Source organism: Hemicordylus capensis, chromosome 9, assembly GCF_027244095.1.
Source record: "Hemicordylus capensis ecotype Gifberg chromosome 9, rHemCap1.1.pri, whole genome shotgun sequence".
Lineage (NCBI taxonomy): Eukaryota > Metazoa > Chordata > Lepidosauria > Squamata > Cordylidae > Hemicordylus > Hemicordylus capensis.
In genome coordinates this window covers 23,441,883-23,467,726 of record NC_069665.1, presented here as the reverse complement: position 1 = coordinate 23,467,726, position 25,844 = coordinate 23,441,883, and the positions used below count along the sequence as shown (strand labels likewise).

At 47.0% G+C, this 25,844-nt stretch overlaps 1 protein-coding gene across 1 annotated transcript; it reads right to left on the bottom strand.

Moving 5' to 3' along the window:
- Nucleotides 1-535: 535 nt before the first annotated feature.
- HEATR3 (HEAT repeat containing 3) lies at nt 536-25,494 on the bottom strand. Its single transcript, XM_053271318.1, has 15 exons — nt 25,225-25,494; nt 22,618-22,790; nt 20,477-20,564; nt 18,997-19,109; nt 17,336-17,445; nt 14,739-14,879; nt 14,327-14,607; nt 12,997-13,087; nt 11,881-12,035; nt 10,936-11,018; nt 9,339-9,475; nt 8,457-8,545; nt 7,106-7,249; nt 6,183-6,359; nt 536-4,989 (listed from the first exon to the last, which is right to left on the bottom strand). The coding sequence occupies exons 1-15, from the start codon at nt 25,345-25,347 to the stop codon at nt 4,873-4,875; spliced, it is 2,022 nt and encodes a 673-aa protein (XP_053127293.1). The 5' UTR covers nt 25,348-25,494; the 3' UTR covers nt 536-4,872.
- Nucleotides 25,495-25,844: the final 350 nt, after the last annotated feature.

Sequence of the window (25,844 nt, the reverse complement as noted above, 5' to 3'; positions counted from 1 at the left end):
CCTAAGTATCACCTGGCATTCTTCCAAGAACCTATGCCCACCTGTACCCTACACTGAATGTCGGGAGGAGTTTGGGAATCCGAAGTTGGGAGGATTCAGACATCAAGTTCATCAACAGCATGCACTGCCAGTTACCAATATTTCTCAGCCTCCTGATTTCAGGCAGTTCACATGAATCCACCCTGAATCCAGAAGAAACTCATTTCTGACATTCATGCAGCAAGTTTCAAATCTAGTTAGACAAGACCCTGACATGCATCCCCTTTCGTAGAAAATGGTGAATCATGCCATATGCTTAAGTGACACTTTCCAAACCAAACTCTATCAAGTTAAAAGTGTATTCATCTACAGGAAACCATTTGTTTGTTTGTGAATTGCTGCACTTTTGAGGCACTTTTTACGAGTCAGTTTGCTACAGTCTCTTTCCAAGATCCTAACATACAATCACCACCATATACATGTGGTAGAAATTTACTTAAAGATATATATTCACACATTCTTTATAACCTAGAGTTTGAGTACAAAGAAATTACTATGCAATTGATGTGATTTATTTTACCCTTCCATTTCAAACATCAGATTGCTCATTAGAAACAAAAAACCAACACGCTGTGGTCACATTGCTTTTTGATTTTTTTAAAAAAATGCAAATCAATTCTGTTTGGAAAAAATAAACTGGGAAACATACTTCCTTAACTACTGTATTATCCTAATACACCATCTTCAAGACAATAGAGAAATCATCTGTGCTATATAAAGTTGTGAACTGTAAACAGAGGCAAATACCAGAGATTATTTTATTTTCTTGCAATTTTGGCACCTTAGAATGCAATATTATTGGCTGCATGTAGTAACACTGCACACTTACCTGGGAGTGAGCCCACTGAATATAACAGGATTTACTGCTGAGTAAACGTGCACAGAATTGTACTGTTAAGAGTACAAACCTGCTTTGTTTACAGAGGATCCAGGTGTGGCTGGCGCACAGCATGCAACAAGGCATGACCATCCAAAAGCCTCCACTCCTCTGTGATGCAATCTCCCAAGCTGCACACATACATGGTGCACCTGTCAGCAGGCATAAGTGCTACACTTGCTGCCTGGATAGCAGATGTGAAGCAGGGTACCCAAACAAAACAGAGCAACAAGGAGCCATCAGACCAAGAAATTCGCTCTCACCCAGAGCTTCCAACCCCTTACCTTACTGTGTAGCAAAAGAGAAACCAAAACTTCATCCAGACAAGTGTATGGTGGTATCGACTTTAGAGGAGCATATTCCAAGGGTAACAGAATCAAGCATCTTACAACTTTTTCAATGACTTTAGCCATAAGCAATTTTTCAAGCCAATAATATATATTCTCACGCACTGGTAAAACATCTCCTACTGTAAGGCCATATTTTTACAGAACCTTTAGATATTATAGTGTCTGAAATATTTAAAATACACCAGTAACGGAATCAGAAATGATAACCAAAAATCCTGATTCCATTACAAACATGCTTTGCATGGTTCCTACGCTATCTATAACATTTGATTTTGTAAAAATATGGGCTTAAAGTAGATATCCTCTTGCTAGTGGATCAATAATATCAATTCTTACAGCTACAGCCATTGAAACAAGCTGTTCTGGTAAGAACTAATTTGCCTACTTTCCATTCTCTATAATCTTGGTAATTACCATCCTCAAAGTTAGCCCAGTTGTTCCTCAAACGTTCATGCATCTGCCATCTTGAATTGGGGTGGATGACTTGATCACAAAGTATCGAGGTGTCCCTATGTGTCACTCACTACAACTGTACTCAGTTTGATTCATATTGGTCCAGGGATTGCGAAGTTGATCGGAGATACACACAGAACGTCATGTGATCTCCTAAGCTTACTTTCCTTAAGGCAAGTAGACTAAAAATGGCAACATGTTTGATTCCGTTACCCTTGGAATTGCCCATAGGCAAGACCTACCTGCTCCATCAGATGCTCCAAGTAGTAATCTCTTGCCTGCAGAAGCATCTATCATAACCCTTTTTAGCCTCAATGTTGCCAAAGGACTCTTGTTTAATGTGGCTGCTACCTTTCTGCTTTCTGTTAATTATAAACTCCAACTCCCTTAAGCAACTGAAGGCAGAAGAGGCTGCTTTTGTGCCATCTATATTTCCCCGGCTGTTCAGCAAATACACTTCAAGGTGACAGGTGTGGGCGGTTTTTGCAGTGTGACAACAGCCACAACTATTGGGATGGCTCAACAGGAGAAGTCAATGGCAATCGATCATTTATACAGCCAAGGTTGGAAAATTCCCGGGCAACATGTCACTTAGAGAAGAAGATACAGTATTGGCAAATATCGACAAAAACTGGCAAAACACCTACAAAAGCTGCAATATTTTCTCAGTCCAGCAGATGGTTGCAGCTATATAGCCAACACTGCCACCTAGGAATTTGAAGTATCATCTTCCGGGTCTTTGGCACTAAAAAGAGTAGGCCATACACTGAAAGTAAGTTGGGGTGCTTCTGCAGCATGTTTAGCCAATACAGATGGCACAAAGCCAGTCCCAAGGCTCAAGCCATTTGAGGCTAATCCACAGTCTTCATTAATGGTACAAAAACAGCTTACCTTAGGAACATAGGAAGCTGCCTTATACAGAGTCAGACCATTGGTCCATCGAGTTCAGTATTGTCTACCCGGACTGGCAGTGGCTTCTCCAAGGTTGCAGGCAGGAATTTCTCTCAGCCCTCTCTTGGAGATGCTGCCAGGGAGGGAACTTGGGGCCTTCTGTATGGCAAGCATTGCTTTACCAGCGAATTTGATCCCACAGAGAACTACATAAAAGTATACTTTCTTTTCAATAATTTTCCAGCATGAATTAAGCTGTTCATATTATGTTTGTGTCCGTGATAATTTTATACCTGAAGGACATGGATAGTTCTACATCATGACAGTAAAGTCAGAGACAAACACTCTGTAGAGCAGGGCTGCACAACTTTGGCCCTCCAGAGTCCTGTTGTTGGACTACAACTCCCATCATCCCCAGCCTGTTGGCCCATAATCAGGAATGTTGGAAGTTGTAGTCGAACAACAGCTGGAGGGCCAAAGTTGTACACCCGTGCTGTAGAGATATGATCCTACAATTGTAACCATGGTTAAGAGAGGAGGAAGTGCCCTGGAGGGCTTATGTGCGATTTCCCCTTGTTACTGTTAGCCAGGGTGAGCTAACATTAGAGTTTGCAACCATGGTTAGAAGAGTATTTGCAAACCCTGGCTTGAGCTTACCACGGCTAATGTTAAAGACAGTACAGACCTGACATTGCACCAGGATTAGCTCTGAAAATGGGGAGGGACAAGGAATCCACTACCTACTCCACATCAACCTGCCTTGGGCCATTACATCCACAGTAGGCCTTCAAACAGGAAACATCCCCGGCATTGGCTTACCTGGACACCTGATGCTCACAGGACTGAAATGGTTATTTGGTTCCAGGCAGGGCTGGCCCCTACAGTGTGCTGCTGCTGGCTCATAAGAAATGTAAGGGTGGCACTTAGGAGTTCAAATTATTTTCCCCCATCTTGATTTAAGGGGAAATTCTGTCAAACGTTGACACAGGGCTGGTTCAGCTGTCATGCAGAGCCTCCGTTAAAGCCAGACTCTGTATGAAGTCTCTGAGCCTTGGGAGCAGGTGTTTCCCCTTCCCATCCCGTGATGGTCCATTTCCCATCTAGGTTAAAATAAACCGAGGTTTATTTTATGACAACTCACAGATCCTGGTTTCTTTTAGCCTACTTCAAGTAAGTCAAGATCTGTACCCAAAGTTTGAAGCAAGTTACGGATCTTGACTTATTTGAAGTAGGCAGATGAGAATAAACTGAGATCAGTGAATTCAGACAACTCAACCCACCCTGGCTTATTTTAACCAAGATGGGGAGTGGACACTCCTGCAGGGAAGGGAGATGGAGTGTGCATGGAACCCTGCTTAAGTGAGACTCCTAGTGATGCCTGAACAAGAATCTACAGGAGAACCTCATTAATCACAGAACCGGCACCCACAGTTTCGAGTATCTGCAATCAGGTAATTGCCACCCAACCTCGGTAGATGTGAAAAAATAGGCATTTAAAGGGTTAAGACTCGTATATCCATGGGTTGAGGATGGGTGAAAATGTCCGCCATTTTGAACACAGGAGCCATTTTGTGGCTCTTTTTTTTTTTTTTTTAAAGGAGGGAGGAACACAATTTTTCACAATTAAAAAAACACAAAACTTTGGGGGCATTGCTGGACAGCTGGTGACACACAGAACATGGAAGGACACTTCCCTTCCAATTTCAGTCCATTTTTCATCCCGCTGCCTCAGGAACCTAACCCTGCAATTCTCATGTCCCCAGTGCCCCACTATCTGCACCCCCCACCCAATAACAGGGTTCCTTTACATCAAATTATATGGCATCTCTGGATGCCAAACTCAGCTTGAATACTGCATCAATCATCCCCCCCCACACACAATAGCAATAGCAATAGCACTTACATTTATATACCGCTCTATAGCCGGAGCTCTCTAAGTGGTTTACAATGATTTAGCATATTGCCCCCAACATTCTGGGTACTCATTTTACCGACCTCGGAAGGATGGAAGGCTGAGTCAACCTTGAGCCCCTGGTCAGGATCGAACTTGTAACCTCCTGGTTACAGGGCGGCAGTTTTACCACTGCGCCACCAGGGGCTTAAACCATTATACTTATCCATAAGAAATTCAGCTTCAAAAGAAGACCCACCACCCTCCTCTCCCCACTGCCAGTCATTGTAAGGTGCTATAATTCCAGACTAAAATGCTGAGCAACACAACAATTAAAAATATAATTCTGCAGTCTTTTCACTATACAAAAGTTATTTTTTTCTCTCCAACTGCTCCTGATAAGCAATAAATCTTCTTAAATTCAGCTTCACATTGTCAAGCACGCACAACTGATCCGTGCTGTAAAGTCCTTTCCCTTCTTTCCGCATCTGCAATTTGAAAGAGAAAGAGTCAGATGCACTGGACTGGTAATTCTTCCGCGTCAAAGTCAGCGTGGTGTAGTGGTTAGAGTGCTGGACTAGGACCGGGGAGACCCGAGTTCAAATCCCCATTCAGCCATGAGACTGGCTGGGTGACTCTGGGCCAGTCACTGCTCTCTCAGCCGAACCTACTTCACAGGGTTGTTGTGAAAGAGAAACTCAAGTATGTAGTACACCGCTCTGGGCTCTTTGGAGGAAGAGCGGGATATAAATGTAAAAAAAACAAACACCTGCGGCCAAAACAATCTGACAAAAGGCCACCACAGTCCTAGTCTGGAAAACAGGAATTGTAATATACAGGCCTTGAAGACGTAGATGTCAGCTGGCCAAGGTAAAATGATGCAAAGAAAAACAAATGTTTCCTTTTAGCACGGCCCTGATTCTACACCAGCTTTGGGAGAAGCTTAAACAAACTGGGCAACGTTCCACAAAGTCTTACTAAGAATCAGACACCAGGATTAAAAAATAACCCCAGTACACACAACAGGAACATAAGAAGCTGCCTTCTACCGAGTCAGACCATAGGTCCATCCAGCTCAATATGGCCTACACAGACTGGCAGCGACTTCTCCGAGGTTGCAGGCAGGGAGTCTCTCTCAGCCCTATCTTGGAGATGCTGCCAGGGAGGGAACTTGGAACCTTCTGATGCTCTTCCCAGTAGTGGTGGGCACGGAACCGCACCTCTGCGGTCCGGCACTGGGGAGGGTTGTCTGATTAATGGCCAAATACCTCCCCCGCTTAGCTACAAGAATTCATTCAACACCCTTTCCACTTTCAAGGAACATAAGAAACACAGGCCACTGCTGTACTCCAAGTTCCCTCCCTGGCAGCATCTCCAAGATAGGGGGCTGAGAGAGACTCCTGCCTGCAAAAGTGGAGAAGCCGCTGCCAGTCTGGGTAGTCAGTGCTGAGCGAGATGGACCAATGGTTTGACTCTTCCTTGGAAAGCATCTGCTTTGCGTGCAGGAGCCAGATTCTCTCCCCACATCTCCAGGGAGGGCTGGGAAAGACTCTGCATAAGGTAGCTTCCTAGGTTGCGATGTTCCACGACCGGAAAGCCACGTTTCACGATATGTGGTGCGACTAGGCAGTCCAATTAGTGCTTCAACATCTTCCACCCACTAGGCTGCGACTAGGCTTACCCGCGCCTTGAAAACCGGCTGGAACTCCTTAAGCGCAGAAAGCAATTTAATTTGCTCTGCCGCCTTTTCAGCTTCTTTCCCGTCGGCGAAAACGTCGAAGAGGGCGTCCAGTGCTTCTCCTCCTACCACAAGGGAAAGATCCTTGGTTGCAACTTCAAGGAGGAATTTCCCAATCATCTGAAATTACAGAAAACACGTACTAAATAATCCCCCCCACAAATCAATCAATAGCCCCCAAAATCGAGAGCCAGCGTGGTGTAGTGGTTAGAGCGCTGGATTAGGACCGGGCAGACCTGAGTTCAAATCCCCATTCAGCCATGAGACTTGCTGGGTGACTCTGGGCCAGTCACTTCTCTCTCAGCCTAACCTACATCAGGAAAAAGGTACGTAGTACACTCTGGGCTCCTTGGAGGAAGAGCGAGATATAAAATGTAATAAATAAATAAATTTATTTTAGTCATAGACCAACAGCAGCAGTACAAATACAGTACAAATGCAATAAAGAGCAGATCTTATGTATCAACCTACATAATACATAGTGCCATATAGAGCCAACACCGAAACAAAAACCTGTAATCAAAACCAGTCTGCCTGCATCTAATTCAGATAGCTGCAGAACAATACCTAGCCACTTGAAAAGTAATCACATCATTATCTCACACTGCGTGGGAGGAGGCAATGGTCAACCCCTCCTGTATTCTACCAAAGACAACCACAGGGCTCTGTGGTCGCCAGGATTCGAGGGCACGCTTTACCTTTAGTATTCATCTAACAAACTTCAGACCATCCGGATAAGTGCAGTAACAGTGGCATTAACAACAATTCATGTAACTCCAAATAAGCGCCCCAAAGACAACCATCTTTTGAGCAATAACACCACTGCTAAAGAACACTGGAGAGATCGCCATCGGTAGCGGAGTTACCTTCAGTGTTTCAGCTGAATCTTCTACTTTTCCCAGCACGCTGCCAGCGATTCCTAGAATGCTAACGACATTGACTCTAACACCAACGTTGTTGCTATGAATACCCACTTCGCACAAAGTCATGAGCTGCTCAGGAGTTATGCACTGTTTGAAAGAATAAAGATGCAAAAATAAAATTTAAAAAACACCAGCTACTCAGCCTCTTACTACTTTTAACACAAAGACAGCCCTGATGGATCGGGCCAAAGGTCCATCTTGTCCAGCATCCTGTTTCCCATAATGGCCCACCAAATGCCTCTGGGAAGCCAGAGATGGGGATGTCCCTGCTCATGCTGTTGCTCCCCTGCAAGTGGTAGTCAGAGGCATTCTGCCTTTGAGCCTGGAAGTAGCCCATAGCCATCAGGGCTAGTAGCCACTGATAGACCGGTCCTCCATGAACTTGTCTAGGACCATTTTAAAGCCATCCAAGCTGGTGGCCACCACCATATTCTGTGGCAGAAAATGCCATCGATTAAATCTATGCTGTATAAAAAAGTACTTCCTTTTGTGCATCCTAAATCTATCAAACCAACCTTGAGAAGAAAAGAGGGGGGAAGGGCTTTCAATGACGTGTTGAGGAAATATTTTTCGTTCAGGGTGTCCAACTTTTAAAAGAGAGGACACACAGCAACTCAGCTCACCACTGGTGACAGGAAGGGGAAATCCTCTGCATGTTTTCAGAGGTTCAATTTTCCAGCCTGGGTTCACGTACAAGGAACTGGATTAGCAGGGCACATATACTAGTGAAATGCACATACACAGGCAAACCGTAGCATTGGCAGATCCGACACCTGCGATTTCACGAATCTGTGGTTAGGTAATTGGCACCCAACCTTGGCATATGCGATTACAAATGCCTCCCCGCAAAGGTTAATTTTTGCATATCCACGGGTCAGGGGTGGGCAGAAATGACCTCCATGGTCATTTCTGCCCGCCATTTTGTAGCTCAGTTTGACAAAAAATGATGGGGGAAACCGTGATTTTCGTTGATTTTTTGACTTTGGGGGACACTAGAGGACTGCTGGGGACCCAAGGAACACGGGAGGGCACTTTACTGTATTTTCTTTTCTCTTTTTAGCAATCCTTTCTGCTCCCCACCCCCGGCTCTCTCCCCCTACCCTCATTGCAATGCTTCACTTTTCCCATGAACCACTGCCATTCACTACTATACAAGCAAGAAAAGGGATGCATTTGTTGGGATCATTGAGCGGAGATCACCTCTGCTCCTCTTTTGGTGGCTCCTGCCACTAAGAATTCCAGCCCACTCCCATCAGCACACCCGATGAATTAATGGGGAGACCAGCCATCTCACCTGAGGTATATTATTAGACGCCAACATCTGCAAGAGAGCCCTCAAAGCACTGGTTACAGCTTCCATAAATTCCGTCAGTTTGGAAAACTCTGCAAAAGCAAAAATGTGGTTCAAGGCTCAGAACGTTGCTTTTAGCCTGCCCTCCTCCTCAGAGCTCAGGAGGTGTTCAAGGTCCTCCTCCCTGCATGTTATCCTCAAAGTGACCTTGTGAGGGAGGCCAGCCACCTTCATGGCTAAGCAGGGGCTCGTCTGCAGGTCTCTCCTGGTTCTAAGTCTAACCCAGGGGTTCTCCAACTTGGCTCCCCAGATGTTGCTGGACTAGAGACAGGGGTGCACCTAGGCAATTTTGGCGCCCGGACCACCCCTACTGCGAGCCCCCCAAAAGCCTACTTTTGGGGGGCCTCCTGCCACACCCAAACTCTGGGTTTTCATTATTATTATTCTGTCTGCACAGCGGCTGAAATTAAAAAATGGAGGCTTGGCGTGGCAGAGTGGCTGCCGGAGGCCCGCCCCCCCAGCCATTTTGGAGGCCCCTCAGACCTTGGAGGCCACGGACTGGGGCCCCAAGGTCCAGGGGTTAGAGTGCCTCCAACTAGAGATGCAAAGGCCTGGAAAAAACCTCAAAGTCCCATCCCCCCAAAAAGTGTCTCCCCCTCCCGCCCCATTTTCTCCCAGGAGTTCATATCTCTATGTTGGACTACAACTCCCAACATCCCCTGCTCATCAGGTGATCCTGGACTACAACTCCCATCATCCCCTGCTCAAACCACTACACCACACTGGCTCTCAACACACCAACTTGGGAGATAAATGTCACTGAGATCAACAGTTATATACTGTCCAAAAATATATATATGATTCAGATTGGCCTAAAAATTATACCTGGCTGAGAAAAGATCAGCTGCGACAGATGCTGTGCCAGTGCCTGTAGCACTGAAGCTCCTCCAAGGCAATCTACATCAGACACCAACAAGATGCTGTGAAGGCAGGTGAGGGCTCTGTACTGGACCATGTTAAGCCTGGAAGAAAATCCAACTGTATGAAATGTTCATTGAGTGCCTCTTCTAAAGAGAAAAGTTACAAAGTCATAAATCAAGGTGGTACAATCCCACCTTGATTCCCCCCGTTCATCATCTCAGGCCCTGCACATGGCCCCGTCACTAACAGAGATCTGGCTGGCAGGGACTAGAGACAGGGCCTTTTTGGTTGTGGCCCCTTGGCTTTGGAACACCCTCCCTGAAAAGCTTCTCCATGCCCGCTCCCTTAGTATTCTTTAAAAACTAAAAACATACCTTTTTAATGCTCCATCTTGGGTTATATCTAGTAGGTTCTTTAGGTTTTTTTTAATAATTCTTTGTTTTTAGCTTTTAAAATAACTTTACAGATGGTTTTCATTATCCACAGGAGTTCCGTTCTGGCCTACCACTGCGGATAACGAAACTTTAAGTCAATGGGAATTGGTGGGGTTAGGTCCCCCAAGGTTAAAACAAGGGCAAAAAAGCAGGGAGGAGGCAGGAATAAGTTAAATAAAGTACCGTACCATGATAGGAACATAGGAAGCTGCATTATACTGAGTCAGACCATTGGTCCATCTTGCTCAGTATTGTCTTCACAGACTGGCAGCATGGTATTCTCCAAGGTTGCAGGCAGGAATCTCTCTCAGCCCTATCTTGGAGATGCTGCCAGGGCGGGAACTTGGAACCTTCTGCTCTTCTCAGAGCGGCTTCATCCCCTGAGGGGAATATCTTGCAGTGCTCACATATCAAGTCTCCCATTCATATGCAACCAGGGCAGACCCTGCTTAGCTATGGGGACAAGTCATGCTTGCTACCACAAGACCAGCTCTCCTCTCATATACAGCTGCCATATACTGAGTCAGACCATTGGTCTATCTAGCTCAGGATTGTCTTCCTCTGATTTTCCATGAAAAAAATCACAAGCAATTTTTTTTTTAAAAAAAGAGCCACAAAATGGCTCCATTCTGCAAACCGGTGGTCGGAAATGACATTGGGAATCATTTCTGGCCACCCAGGAACCGCGGATAGGCGAATTTTGACTATTTGACTATTTGCAAATCCGCTGAAAACGAAGTCAGGTCTGCACTGCTCGACCACAGATACGCGAAACCACAGGTGCTGAGACCGCGGATGCAGGCCAGCCGTACTAATAGAATTTTTAGAAAAGAAAAAGGTATGAGAAGCCATAAAACTCAATTCAAATCAGAGTATGTCTTGCTAGCTCAGACCAACACTGTCTGATCTGACCAACCTAGTCCACGGGTTCCCAAGCCTGGATCTCCATATATTTGTTGGAGTACAGCTCCCATTCTGGACACGGTGGCAGGGGAATTATGGGAGTTGTAGTCGTATGAGGCCAGGGGACCAAAGAAAGGGAACCTTTGGACTAGAGCAATCTCCGTTTTCCAGTAGCGGTCAAATTAATAAGACTCCAAACTGGATAAGAAATAAACAACCCCTACTTTTTAATAAGTGGCTTCCAGGCTGGATTGTTTGTACAGATGTCAACAGCCGTGCTGTTAGGGAAAGCAGTTTTTTCAAGTATCTGGAAAAGAAAAAAAAGAACAGGGATGTTATCACATTGTCTAAAAAGAAAACACATACATGTGTACAGACAAGTACGTACTGAGGAGAGCTGGTCTCGTGGTAGCAAGCATCAACTGTCCCCTTTGCCAAGCAGGGTCCACCCTGGTTTGCATTTGAATAGGAGACTACATGTGTGAACACTACAAGATATTCGCCTCAGGGGAGGGGGCCTCTCTGGGAAGAGCATCTGCCTGCTTGCATGCAGAAAGTTCAAATCCCCTCCCTGGCGGCATCTCCAAGATAGGGCTGAGAGAGACTCCTGCCTGCAGCCTTGGAGAAGCCCCTGACAGTCTGTGTAGACAATACTGAGCTAGATGGACCAATGGTCAGACTCAGTATAATGCAGCTTTCTATATTCCTAAGACTATTATCAGGGCTGTGTGTACTCCCCAATTCTGCAAGAGCACCGAAAGCCCACAGAATGAGGAACTGTGCACAGAATTTTTGACCCAAGAGCATCACCTTTCTTCTTTAAAGATGTCAAATCTAGTCCACAAGCTGGATACAGTTATTCCCAACGATGATCAATTGTACATTTTATTCCTACCAAACAACAGACCTTTTGTCCAGGATGCAAAGCAGCACTTTACAGAATCTCAACAGTCTGAGAGCCCCCTGTGGTATTTCTGACCCAAATAAATGAACAGGAAACCATCCCGCCCTATCACAAAAGTGCTTTTTCATGTCGCGTTGAGCGCTGCGATTCCAGAAACACAAGGGCAAAACCCTACTGGGAAGATGGAATTACTTGTCTCATTACCTGGATGCTGGCACATGGAGGAGGGAGTTAGGAAAGACAGGAGACGCTTAAGGGATTGTACCTTCTTTGGAACAAGGTGGTTCATAAGGGCTGTGTGGACCTCAGCAGAAAGGCACAGGGGAGACAGCAGCTTCTCGCCTTCATCACAGTTGTTGTCAATGAAGGTGTCGCTCTCGTCGCTACTGGACAGCTCTTCCCACTCATCATCCGAGGGGTCTGCAAAGGTAGCCCAGGAATTGGAAGACAATCTCAGAAAGGAGCTCATTCGCTTACTACGGGGTTTCTCAAACGTGGGACCCCGGACACTGTCGTACTACAACTCCTATCAGCTCCAGCCTTTGGCCACTGTGGCTAGGGAAGATGGGAGTTGTAGTCCTACCACCTTTGAGGAGCTCAACACTTCAAAAAAAAAATATAGCTCTGACTTGCTGTATTGACATAAGGCGTTTCTGCCAAAGCATTCAAGACAGTTGACATCTGGGCAACTCCAGCCACCCATCTGCATCGCCCTCTGTGGCCCAGGATGATGGGATTGTAGTCCCATCACAGCCGGCGGGTCAAAGCTGTGCAGCCCTGATCTAGAGCTTATAACAAGGGGTTACACGACATGATACTAACAGGGAGGAGAGGGGGAAATAGGCAACTCTTCCAGGCTATTACAGAATGGAAGTTACCAAGTGCAAAGATCACTGAAAGGTGGCCGTTCTGAGAGGAAAGAAGCCTCGTCTCTTTCTCTACTTCAGCCAAATGGAATGGCTACCAAGGGAGGCTATTCTGGGAGGGGAGATGCCCAGACCCGTAGATAGTAGTGGGCAGGCTAGTGTGGGCCTGCCCCCCAGCTCCATTTCCCCCTGCAACCCCAAATGCTTTACAAAGTTTTTAAAATAACTGAAAATGGCTTGCACTCAAGACAGACGGGAGCCAGACAAGCTGCCCTTCCTATTTTGCTCCCCCCACCCCCCACCAAACATTTAGGCTGGCTATGGGCCTGGAGACACCAAGTTGTAGCTGTTCCTGGCTAGACTGGTGGGAGGGGTCTTGCTATCTCGCCTGTCCCTCTGCTGCAAGTTCTGGGAAGCGCCTTACTTCTAGTACAAGCCAGGTTTTTGTTGGGGGTCCCCCCCCCCTTAAAAAAAACCCCAAGGATTCCACCCAAACAAGAGACATATGTACATACCTTCATTGCAACACATGTTTACAATGATTTCCAGGGCTGTCTGCTGTGCCAGAAGTAAAGCTGATGCTTCTTTCAGTTCCTGCTTGCTGCGCTACAAAACCCAAGAAATGAGCTTAGCTCTCAACGATAATCCTGAGGGTGGGATGGGGATTTGTCCCTTGCATCCGCCTCCCCTACAAGCTTCCCGTGCCTCCCTTAGAGAAGACCTGACTAACAATTGCTTCTGGTTGTTTTAACTGTTTTTGTTTATATCCGTTTGCCTTGTAAATCACGCTCACAAGAGCCAGTTATGGTCAGAATATACATGTAACGAACAAAACAGACAGTCGACTAAGACCTATGGACCAGGTTCTCTGCAAAAACAGGACGGTATTATATCATCAATTCTGAAGAGGATTTCAGCCCGCAAAAGAGACCAAGAAGCGATATTTCTTTCCATCTCCCAAGCAGTGTTCCCTCTAACAGGGAATCCCAGATGTTGATGACTACAACTCCCATAATTCCCAGCCAAAAGCCATCACAGCTGGAGATGCTGGGAGTTGTAATCAACAACATCTGGAATTCCCTGTTAGAGGGAATGCTGCTCCCAAGCAATTTTGTGAGGACCCCTCCCCCTAGGAAATGGGAGCAAGGGATAGAAAGAGAAAGAAAATATGGGCAATATGGACCCCAAACGGGACAAAGAATGATCTTTCCCCCATTTTGTTTTGAAACTACAAGATCTAGCTCTTACTTCAATCTGTCTCCGTAACGCAGTGTTCCTTGTGAGACAGAGAATTGATGTAAAAAAGAAATATGGTAGTTATTGTATTAAGAAAGCTGGAGAAAGATGGGGGGGAGGAAGGTCAACAGAAGCCAAATTGGGTAGTATGTCCTAGCAGCTAGAGAGCCCATGGGGTAATTGAGATGGAGGGGAGCAAGATGAGAGGATGGAGTTTGGTGCCAAATGCAGGTAAGGAACTTTACAACCTTTCCCACTCCTCCACCTTTCAGATCTGATGGGCCTTCAGCTATGGCTAGGGTAGGACTACAACTCCCATCATCCCCAGCCACACTGTGGATGATGGTAGCCCAACAACAAATGAAGAACCTCAGCTTGGCCACTCCAACCCTAGGGAATAATAATAAAGGGGGGTTGTCTGTGAGAATTTGACACCGTAGATGAACCACAGCCTGCTCCAAGATGCCTAGAACTATGGCCCACGGACTCCATACTGGAAGCCACAGGAAATGTCTGGCTGCTTTAAGCCACTGCATCCCACTTTTCAGACAACAAAGCACTGCTTGCGACATCTAGAACCGGGTCAACAACCATCAACCACACACTTACAGGAAGTAGATCTGAAATGTCATTTTTGCTCCTGGTGGTCCTTTTAGGCATTTCCTCCATCTCCTCAACCTCCTTAAGGACTGTGTTGCCTCCATCACCCGCATTTGCCTCAGCTCCCGGCTCCACAGAGGTTTTTAATCTTTCTGCTTCCACTTCCTTCATCCGAATAACCACCTCGCCCGCATCTATTGCTAAACATTCTGAGAGAACCTTCAGGATGGCATTCACAGTGCTCGCCTGGTGACCAGAAGGTAGAGTGTTTTTTATGTTCCATGTAACACCTGAAGAGAGGTGAAGGGAGACATGAGTGATCAAGTCTGATCAACAGAACACTTAAAATACACAGGGCAATACCAAGCCGCAAAAGTAAATAAATATACAAGACACAAATAAGTCTGCAGCTGAAATCTACCTGCCACCAGTGTTTGCAAGAGAACATGCTCCATGGTTTTATCCGATGATAATATTATCATTTCCAACACCTGGCGTGCAGAAGCATCAAAGGATGAAAGCAAGTCCGAGTTATCTTCCGTCACCGTCTGTAAGCAGAACGCTGCGGAGACAGAGAAAGCATGGCAAATTTTTATTCAGGCAAGGAGTTTCTTGAACATGTGTCCGCATTCCACCACCCCCCCACCGGCCACCACCTGTACTTGATTTCTCCTTCCATTTCCTTTCTACCAATTGGACCTCCACATGATGCACCAGTGGCCACTTCCAGAGATTCAATACCTCAGGAGACTGCACTTGGCCAGAAAAGGTCCTCAGAAGCCCTGTGGTACCCAAGGAACTTGTTGCACGAGCCTTTAAAGTTACAGCCATCATTTGTTTATTTATTTATTTTGATTTGATTTCTATACTGCCCTTCCAAAAATGGCTCAGGGTGGTTTACACAGAGAAATAATAAATAAATAAGGTAAGATGGAACCTCTTACCTTAGGGCTCACAATCTAAAGGGCTCACAATCTAAAAAGACACACAAGATAGACACCAGCAACAGTCACTGGAAGTACTGTGCTGGGAGTGGATAGGGCCAGTTACTCTCCCACTGCTAAATAAAGAGAATCACCACGTTAAAAGGTGCCTCTTTGGCAAGTTAGCAGGGGCTGGTGAATGATATTCTTAAACAGACAGAAGCCCAGAGGTGTCACGGATTGTGTCCAAGTTGGCTATGCCTCACAGCTGGGGTTGACAACAACAGAAAATTCACTTCTGCCACTGGCAGGGACTTTGTTATGAGAGAGCCAACTGAAGAAAAAGCAAAGGGAGAAACTGAAAGCCCCGAGCCTGTAGTCAAGGTGGTTGTGGAGACTCACTGGTCAGCCGGGTTCCATCAACGAGGGGGGGACAGCAACTCCCTCAGAAGGACCCGTATGTCTTGTGTGAGACCAGGGCCTCCTGAAGGCCTGCTATGTTGTATGTGAACGAGAAAGGGGTTCACCCCTCAGCCCTGGTATTAAGCCAAAGCTCCACACAGAGGAGGAGGAGGGAACACAGGCGATTTAGCCGTCATTCTTACATTTCTGAAGCCGAAGGGAGAGAGAAACCAAGGTAGTGAGATTTTGAGGTGAAGGTTGCAGAGGTCAGCAACGATTCAGAAGCACAGTTTCTCCCAGGGATACAGAAGCACAGTTTTGACCCCAGATAACTGAGCAAAGGGGCACGTTTTAAAGTGGCGATTCTCTTACAGGGGAGAACTGGCCCTATCCAACCCCTGCACAGCATCCCTCCAGTGGCTGTTGCTGGTGTCTGTCTTGTTCCTTTTTAGACTGTGGACCCTTTGGGGACAGGGGACTATATTTTAGTTATTTATATTTAACCTAAGCCGGTTAGGGAACATTTGTTGGAAAACGGAATGCAAATATTTGTAGGAATGCAAATATTTGTTGTAGTAGCAGCAGTTTCCCACATCACTAAGCCAATATGGATGACCCTGGCACCACCCACACAATCTGGAAGGGTGTGGGTGTTCCAATGGGGCACGCTCAGTGCATTCTCTTCCTAACTGCGTGGGCAGGGACAGTATCATCCATACTGGCCCACTATGTAGCAGCAACCAGGGAAAATACAAACCTAAGCAGCTGCCTTGCACCCAGTCAGACCATTGGTCCTTCTATCGCAGTATTGTCTGTTCTGATTGGCAGAGACTCCTCAAAGTCTCAGGGCTCTGAAACCTGGGATTCCTTTAACAGAAGATGTCAGGGGCTGAACCAGAGACCTTGGCCTGCCTCAGGTTCAGTTCTGGATATCTCCAATAAAATGCTGCTCTACCAGGGAGCTATAACCCCTGCTAACTTGGCAAGGTTTTTAACGTGGTGATTCTCTTTTATTTTGCAGGGGGAGAGTAACTGTCCCTATCTACCCCCTGCACAGTACCTCCAGTGACTGTTGCTGGTGTCTATCTTGTGTGTCTTTTTAGACTGTGAGCCCTTTGGGGACAGGGATCCATCTTATTATTTCTCTGTGTAAACTGCCCTGAGCCATTTTTTGGAAGGGCGGTACAGAAATCGAATGAATGAATGAATGAATAAATGAATATTGCCCCTCCCCTGAGGAAGGCGGCACTTGATAAACACTGCTCTGTCTCAGAGCTCTAGTGCAGGTCTGCAACTGGCATTCATGAAGGCTCCCCGTTGGCCCACTAACTCAAGTAAACCATCTCAATTCCTAGGAAGCTGCCTTATAAAGAGTCTGGCCACTGGTCCAACCCAGCTCAGTACTGTCTACACTGACTGGCAGCAGCTCTCCAAGGTTTCAGGCAGGAGTCTTTCTCAGCCCTACCTGGAGATGCTGACAGGGACTGAATCGGTGACCTTCTGCATGCGAAGCAGATGCTCTACCAGTGAGCTCTGGCCCCATCCCTCCTAGTCTAAGTTGCCAGTGGCTTGCAGCCACTGATATAGTTTATGGACACTTTCATCACAGCAACGAGAATCAAGAGTCACCTGCACTGGATTTTGGTCGGCTGAAAGCAAAACAACTGAATAGAATCCCTTTTCTTCTACTCACCCACTGCAATAGCCAGGCCCAGGTTTGTATGAAACCTCTTCAGAAACTGCAGCATGATATCCAAACATCCTTCTCTATTGAATATAGACACGGCCGTACCGTTGCATTCGCTAAGCCAAGAAACAAAAGGAGATTTAGGAGATAGTCCTGCAAAGCCTAGCAGCCCACGGAGAGATCTACGTCAGATTTACAGTTTTATTCATCTTGGCACCAGTACAGAAAGCTGTATTGGTGCAATTAAAAAATTAGAATCCAGACAAAAAGCCCACTGAATATTAAACACACACGAACACAGCCTGGTTGGGTTCATCTCAAGGCTTCTCAACCTGGCGTCCCCAGATGTTGCTCGACTACAACGGCCATCATCCCCAGCCATCGTGGCCTCGATTTCTTGATGGCGTTGAGAAAATAAAAGCCTGGTACGAGAAATCTGATGCATAGATTTCTACCTGCTGAGGAATGTTTTTTAAAGTCGAATTTTTGGAAGGCAACATTCAGCCCTCATACCGACCAACAGCTGGATGTGAACCTTTTTTTTAAGATGGGGTGGTGCTGCCCCCAAAGGAGCTTGCTCGTGATTTGTGAATCCTTTTGGACTCGCGCCTCCTGCTTGAAGAGCAGGTGGAGGCTGTGGCCAGAAATGCTTTTGCCCAGCTTCATCGGGTTCGCCAATTACGCCCTTACCTTGATCGGCAGGCATTAATGACAGTGACCCACGCCCTTGTTATCTCCCGTTTAGACTATTGTAACGCTCTCCATCTACGGTTACCTTTGAGGACGATCGGGAAGCTGCAGCGGGTTGAGAATGCAGCAGCTCTCCTACTCATGGGTGCCAGAAAATATGACAGGGTAACACCGCTCCTGCAGTCACTGCTCTGGTTGCCCATTTGCTTCCGAGTTCAATTTAAGGTCCTAGTTCTGACCTTCAAAGCCTTGCGGAGCTTGGCGCCTGTCCACCTACAGACCCGCCTCTCACACCCAGTAACATCCCATCTGGTTAGATCATCTCAGATGACCCTTTTGTTGGTCCCTGATTTCCGAGAGATTTGGGGCTCTAGGACTCGCGAAAGGGCCTTTTCGGTTGCTGCCCCACTTCTTTGGAACTCTCTTCCCGTTCAGATTCGTTTAGCCCAGTGATTCTCAAACTTGGGTCCTCAGGTGTTATTGGACTTCAACTCCCATAATCCCCAGCCTCAGTGGCCTTTGGTTGGGGATTATGGGAGTTGAAGTCCAATAACATCTGAGGACCCAAGTTTGAGAATCACTGGTTTAGCCCCTTCCTTACTGATCTTCAAATCTCTACTGAAGACTTATCTTTTTCGCCAGGCTTTTGCCCTGTAGTTTACTTCACTTATTTTTTGTTAGTTACTTTAGTTTCTAATTTAGAATGTAATTTTTAATGTTGCCTTGTTTGCATGTTTTTGTACACCACTCCAAGTCTTCGGAGTGGGCGATATATTAAATGTTTCAAGCAAACAAACAAACTTCTCCTTAAAGGCAGGAAGAGCATGTCATGGGTGAGGCCTTTGTCTTATCGGATGAAGGAGGAGATCTCTTCCTTTGCAGTTCGTAAGTTTTATATCTGAAACTATCCCTTTGTACCTTCAACTAGAGCAGGGAGGGGGACGGGACCCAACCGACTATTCCAGACTGAAGCTTACCAGATGTTCCACAGCAGGTGAACTGCCTCATTGGCAATGTCTTCAATGTAATTCTTGTTCAGCTCTTTGCTTTCCTTCAGGGAGCCGTTGTTCTCATCAAGTCCTGCCCGGCACTGTTTTGACGGTAACAGACCAAAAAACCAACACCACCCAATATCAAAAGCGGGATAAATTGAAGCTAGCTTAGAAACTACCTACTCGTGGAGAGGAGACTGATGTGCAGGTTCCCGAAACAGCATTCAAAAGCCAGATTCGGACGTTATGAGAAAAGAACCCTTTCCCTGAGTAGAGTGTCCAACGTGGGTCTGAAAGTTCTACCCTCCCACTCATCTTCCCCCTACGCTGCTGACAGTTACAGCGGTGATCATCTGAAGTGGCAAATGCTGAAACGGTGATGGCAGGCAAGGTTGGGGTTCCCCAGCCTCCGGATCACGGAATGGGGATGGAGACACTGTGGAAAGAGCATCTGAGGTTCCAAGTTCCCTCCCTGGCAGCATCTCCAAGACTGGGCTGAGAGAGATTCCTGCCTGTAGCCTTGGAGAAGCCACTGCCAGTCTGTGTAGACAATACTGAGCTAGACCAACAAATGGTCTGACTCAGTATATGGCAGCTTCCTATGTTCCTAGAGAGGGCCCATACTGGGCCGAAGACTTACAAAATCTGGAACCGACCCTGTCTGCAACATATTAATCATCCTCTAATTTTTTTGGCCAGACTTTTCCTTGCTTGGGCTTAAAAAAAAAGGAGCATACAGGTGCAGCTTTGTCATTTGATACTCACCAGCTCAGCTAGAGCAACCACATCTGTCAGCCAAGTGAGCACCATGTGGCAAAGTGTAGTCCCCATTAGGGGATTAGCCAATAGCCCTTTGACGCCAGAAAAAGAAGGAGCTGGTAGCAGGGTCAGCAGGAAGAGTACAAGAGAAAAGGGAGATGCATTCACCTGTCGTCTCCCACCAGGGCCATTACTAAAGAACAGGTTTTTCATGCTGGAAGCCCCCGGTTTAATCCCTGGCATTTCGAGTTAAAATAATTCTCAGGTAGCAAAGCTGGCAAAGACCTGTGCCAGGAGGGTGGGAGTGGTTGTAGTTCAGTGGTAGAGTATCTGCTTTGCATGCAGAAGGTCCCAGGTTCAATTCCTGGCAGCATTGCCGGGTAGGGCTGGGAGAGACTCCCGCCTGAAACCCTAAAGAGCTGCTGCCAGTCAGTGTAGACAATCCTGCATTAGATGGACCAAGGGTCTGACTCCGTATAAGGCAGCTAACTCTCTACTCTATAAGTAGCAGAAGGCAGATTCATGTGTTCACAGGCTGGCTCATGAGCTGCAGACAAAAACGAATGCTGGCAGGAAAGCTCCCTTAATTGCAATTAGAGAGACCCAAGAATTTTATTTGTAATCTAGTAGAGGTGCAATCAAGGACCTGAAGAAGCGGGGAAGATCGGGGCACTGCAGGCATCCGTTTCCTAGTAAACCCACATACCTCTTTCAGCAGAGCAACAAGGGGAGTCATCACATCTTTAGTGACCATGTCATCACAAACGTCAAACCCTCCACAAGCGCTGAGATTTCTGTAACGCAAACCAGAAGCTCTGGATCAGACGCTTACAGGCATTTAACAATAAATAAAACCAAAATTGAAAGTATCCGTTATTGCCATTTTTCATTACTTATTAACAACAAATAAGCGAAATGAAGGAGGAGAATTGTAACGATGACAGCCATAAAGTTCTTGCAAAGAAGTAGGTAGCACTAATGGACTAATTGAAAAGAGAACAAGGTGGTTTAATACAATGCTATTTCACGCCAGTGTTCCCTCTAAGGCGTGCGCATGTGTGCGTGCTCACAGGTTTTTTGTGTGTCTGCTCAGTTAATTTTAATTCCCACTCCATTTGAATCAGGCAGGTCCCCTTCTGAACGCACATCTGCACACACTGCCTTGATACTTCCACCCAGGACAAAACTCATTCTGCACACGGATGTAAAATATTAGGGGGAACACTGTTTCACACGATCATTCATCGAGTAGCACAAGCGTCCTCCCCAGGTTTGGGAGCTGGGCACACTCCAGCTTTGTGAACGTGTGTGAGTAGAACAAGGTCGGAGGCACCGACAGTGATCATCTGCAAGGCTTGCACTGGACAGGAGGATTTTCCTCCTATCTCGATAAACAACTGGGATGGCAAACACCTCTATCAGGCAGCAGCAATAAAGGAAAATGCTGAAAGGCATCATCTCATACTGCACGGGAGGTGGCAATGGTAAACCCCTCCTGGATTCTACCAAAGACAACCACAGGGCTCTGTGGTTTTCTTGGCAGAATACAGAGGGATTTACCAGTGCCTTCTCCTGCGCAGTAGAAGATGATGCCTTTCAGCACCTTCCTATATCGCTGCTGCCAAATAGAGGGTTTCCCATATTCTGGGGAACACACCAGCCTCCTGCTCTCTAGGCAGGTTGCTTCCCCGCTGCGCCATTAGCTGTCATGAGAAGCAGCCTATAATGCCCTTGTACAAATCTATGGTGCAGCCACATGTGGAGCACTGCATAGCTTTGAGCACCATATATTAAGGATAACATTGTAGAACTGGAAAAGCTGCAGAAGAGGGCAACTAAAATGATCAGGGGCCTGGAGCACCTTCCTTATGAGGCAAGGCTACAGCATCTGGGGCTCTTTACTTTGGAAAAGAGGCGACTAAGGGGAGGTATATGATCGAGGTGCATAAAATTATGCATGGAGTGGAGAGGGTGGACAGAGAGACGTTTTTCTCCCTCTCTCACAACACTAGAACCAAGGGTCACCCCATGAAACTGAAGGTTGGGAAATTTAGGACCGACAAGAGGAAGTACTTTTTCACATCGTGCACAATTAATCTATGGAATTCTTTGCCATGGGATGGGGTGATGGCCAACAGCTTGGAGGGCTTTAAAAGGGGCTTAGACAAATTCATGGAGGACAGGTCTATCAATGGCTACTAGTCTGGTGGCTGTGGGCCAGCTCCAGTCTCAGAAGCACAATGCCTCTCAATACCAGTTGCAGGGGAGCAAAAGCAGAAGAGAGGGCATACACATACCTCTTGCCTGTGGGCTTCTCAGAGGCATCTGGTGGGCCACGGTGTGAAACAGGATGCTGGACTAGATAGGCTTTGCGCCTGATCCAGCAGGGCTGTTCTTCTGTACTTCTGTACATAAGCTCTCCTGGCTTACAACCCACTTCGCCAGATGCGAGGTTGGTACGGGACTCACACAGTAAAACAGGCAGTCGAAATCAGAGCATGGGGACATTCTAAGATTCTCAAAGGGAAAGTGGTTTAGAAAGGTTTGCGGAGAACATTTCTATCAATGGCTCCTGGCTGGAGCTAAACAGAGCCAGTACCTCTCTCAACAAAAAGAACTGGGGGGAAGCAACAGGAGAAGGCCACGCTCTGCTTGTGAGCTTCCAAGAAACATCTACAGCACCTTTGGGTTGATCAGCAAGAGAACGCTCATACATTCTGGACCAAAGGCAGTGCACAAGATACTCATCAAATGTCTGTGCATCCCTGGAAACCTCTAAAGCAGCAACAGGGCCGTTTGAAGCCGAGGCCTCTGTGTCCTGCTCCCTGGAGATTTTCCGTCACTCACCGGAGAGCGCCTGCCGCTGTCTCTCGAACCACTAGGCTTTTGTCGAGCAGCAAGGGACCCAAACATCGGACAACATCTCTCTGCACAAAGGCTGGGATCGTCTGTTTCTGCTGCAGGAGCTTAGAAATGCTGGCACAGGCAAATTCCCTCATGTCCGCGCTGTGGTGCTGAAGCTGCAGAGAGGGGTGTTAGAACGCTGCAGGTGGGAGCTCACAACAAGATAGTGCAGAATCCATGTGCGGATTGCAGGATCATGTGCAACCCACCCCGCACCACCCCCAGTCAGGCCTAAACCCCGCAAGGGAAGGGCTATAACTCAACAGCCGAGTACTGCACAGGTTTAAACGGCAGCTAAAAAACTCACAGCCCTGGTCACATGTTAAGCTCAGCCCATATACAACTGGTGTATAGTGCAAGTCTGAAGGCAGGTACAGTTATTCACAACTGTGCTCAAGGAATATACAGCAGCGCACTTCCAATCTGAACCCTGCATTTGAAAGGTCCTGTACTCAGGTTCACTTTTTAAATGAAAACATTTCACACAAAAACACATACATGTGTACAGACATGTATGTATAAAGGAGGGCTGGTCTTGTGGTAGCAAGCATGAATTGTCCGCTTTGCTAAGCAGGGTCTGCCCTGGTTGCATTTGAATGAGAGACTACATGCTACCCCTGCTAACTGGGCAAAGAGGCACCTTTTACCGTGGTGATTCTCTTTATTTAGGAGGGGGAGAGTAACTGGCCCTATCCACCCCCAGCACAATACCTCCAGTGACTCTTGCTGGTGTCTATCTTATGTTTCTTTTTAGAATGTGAGCCCTTTGGGGACAGGGAGCCATCTTATTTGTTATTTCTCTTTGTAAACCGCCCTGAGCCATTTTTGGAAGGGCGGTATAGAAATCATATTATTATTATTATTATTATTATTATTATTATTATTATTATTATTTATGCGAGCACCGTAAAATATTCCCCTTGGGGCCACCCTGGGAAGACCATCTGTATGCTTGCATGCAAAGGTTCCAAGTTCCCTCCCTGGCATCTCCGAGATAGGACTGACTCCTGCCTGCAGCCTTGGAGAAGCTGCTGCCAGTCTGTGTAGACAATACTGAGCTAGATGGACCAGTGGTCTGACTCAGTATATGGCAGCTTCCCAAGTTCCTATGACATCTTTATGCTCATACAATGCAATGTCTGAAAGGGGTTAGAATCCTATTCAGACACTGAGATCATTCACACAATCAAAAATGGTGTTCTACCCAGGTTTGGGAGCTGTGAGTGCTCCCAATTTTTGGTTGCGTGGAAGCAAAGTAGAAGGAGAACCTGGGTAGTTTTTGATTGTGTGAATGACCTTGCTATGTTGGTCATATGTTTGTCTACATGTTCATGTTTCTGTGTGAATAACCATATGCATCAACCCTAGAACAAGGATTCCACGTTATGTTCAACACTTGTACAACGAGTGTCCAGTGTACATAGGTACAGATCTGTAGCCAGGTACAGTCATTCACATGTTATGATGAATGTAGGTCAAGAAGAACTACACTTCGTATCTGTACCATGCATTTGAAGGGCCTGTATCCAGGTTGACTTTTAAAATGAACACAGGTGGTCATTCACACAAACACATGTGTGAGTGTACAGACAGCTCTACACTAGTACAGCATGTCTGGATAGGGCTCTTGTCTCAATATCTGGATTGTAAACTCCTCCGAGTAGGGATATATCCTTCAGTTCTTTGTAAATGGTTAGGTTCATGGACAGAGCCAGAGAGACATTATATGGTAACAGGCCTCCCTTCGTAAACATAATCACCTGGCCATGGCTCTTTGCAGCAGCAAACCACTCGCGTAAACAACTATGTGTTTTGTATCATTTTTAATTTGCTTGCTGCGGCACAAATATTTTTCATAAATGGTTTGTTGTTGCAAAAGCCCAAGGTGGTGGGAAAGGCAAAACATCATACGTTAAAATACACTTAATAGAAGTACTCCTCAACAGATGCAAGGTCCATTTGTTTCACCTCTGGTCTACAGAAAATCTACATGCATGCGAGTTGGGGTAGGTGTGGGGGGGGGGGGGGAGAGAGGAATGGTTCAAGATCAGAGCATGACTTTTCAGAGACAACTTAAAGCCCAAGTCATCGCTTTCCTCGAAATCAAGTCTTGGGTGTGGAGAAAAGATTTCCCCTTGCAACGCGAAGATGCTTAGCAAAACAACAAAATAAAAACCGAGGGGTGGGGAGATCAATCTGGGCTGCAAATCGCGTCGAGCCTCCCCGCTCTCTTCCAGCCAAGCCGCAACTTTTGCAAGAAAGCACCGAGCAAGGCAGGGATTGTTTTCCGGGTCAAGCTGGGAACGCGGCTTGCAATGCAAATTGCAATCCCTTGGAGCAGCCACCGGGCCGCAGAGGGGGCCGGACCAGACTCGTACATTGCATTCAAAAAACAAAAGCAAAAAAACCCAAAACTAACCCCCCCCCCACACACACACACACACATTCCCCGGGAGGACTTAGGTGCCTCCGCCTCCCCAGGCGCGCTTCCGAGCAGCAGCCCGCCCTGCGAGTAAAGAAGACGCCGAGGATCGCAGCCCAATTCCTCACCTTCTCCAGCAGCTCCGCGGCCGCGCAGCCTTCCCCTCCTGCGGCCTCCCCCTCCGGCTCGGTGGCGTTGCCCGCCGGAGAAAAGGGCGACTTGCGGACCCGCTTGGGCTTGCTTTTGCCCATCGTCTCGCCCGGGCGGCGCAGAGGACCCGGGAAGAGCGAGCCAGCCAGCCGCGGACCGTCCCCACGTGTGCGGCGGCTCCGACCCACGCAGGCGCCGCCACTTCGGGAAGCGGCTGGCTGCCCCGGATGCGCTTGAGCTACGTGCGGGGGCCGGACGCGAGAACAGCCCGCGCGGCTCTCCTCCTGCGCCCCGGGCGCCTTTACTCGCGAGGAAGAGCCGCCTGTTTAGCAGGGGGAGAGGAGCTGGCCCTCTCCACCCCCAGCGCAGCATCCCTCCAGCATCCTCCCTTAGAGTCATCCAGAGACTTTGCAAAGTGAGGCAAAAGAAAATGCAAGGTTTCTGTGGGCAGCGCTGCTTCCGATTTTCAAACCTGGAGGTCTTATGATTTGGGAAATCCAGGTTTATGAGAACTAAAACAGAGATAGGAGTAAAAGCAAAACTGTAAAATGTTGTAAATATATCTGACAGGAGCAGAACATAGCCTGATCTGGACAAA

What these genes read in the sequence shown, in the direction of transcription:
- HEATR3 (XM_053271318.1), bottom strand. Translation starts at nt 25,347, where the DNA reads ATGGGCAAAAGCAAGCCCAAGCGGGTCCGCAAGTCGCCCTTTTCTCCG. An exon ending in TGGAAGCCACTTATTAAAAA is followed by an intron (nt 9,476 to 10,935) that starts GTAGGGGTTGTT and finishes ATTTTCTTCCAG; the next exon opens with GCTTAACATGGTCCAGTACA. An exon ending in GCTGATCTTTTCTCAGCCAG is followed by an intron (nt 8,546 to 9,338) that starts GTATAATTTTTA and finishes TTGCTTTTGCAG; the next exon opens with AGTTTTCCAAACTGACGGAA.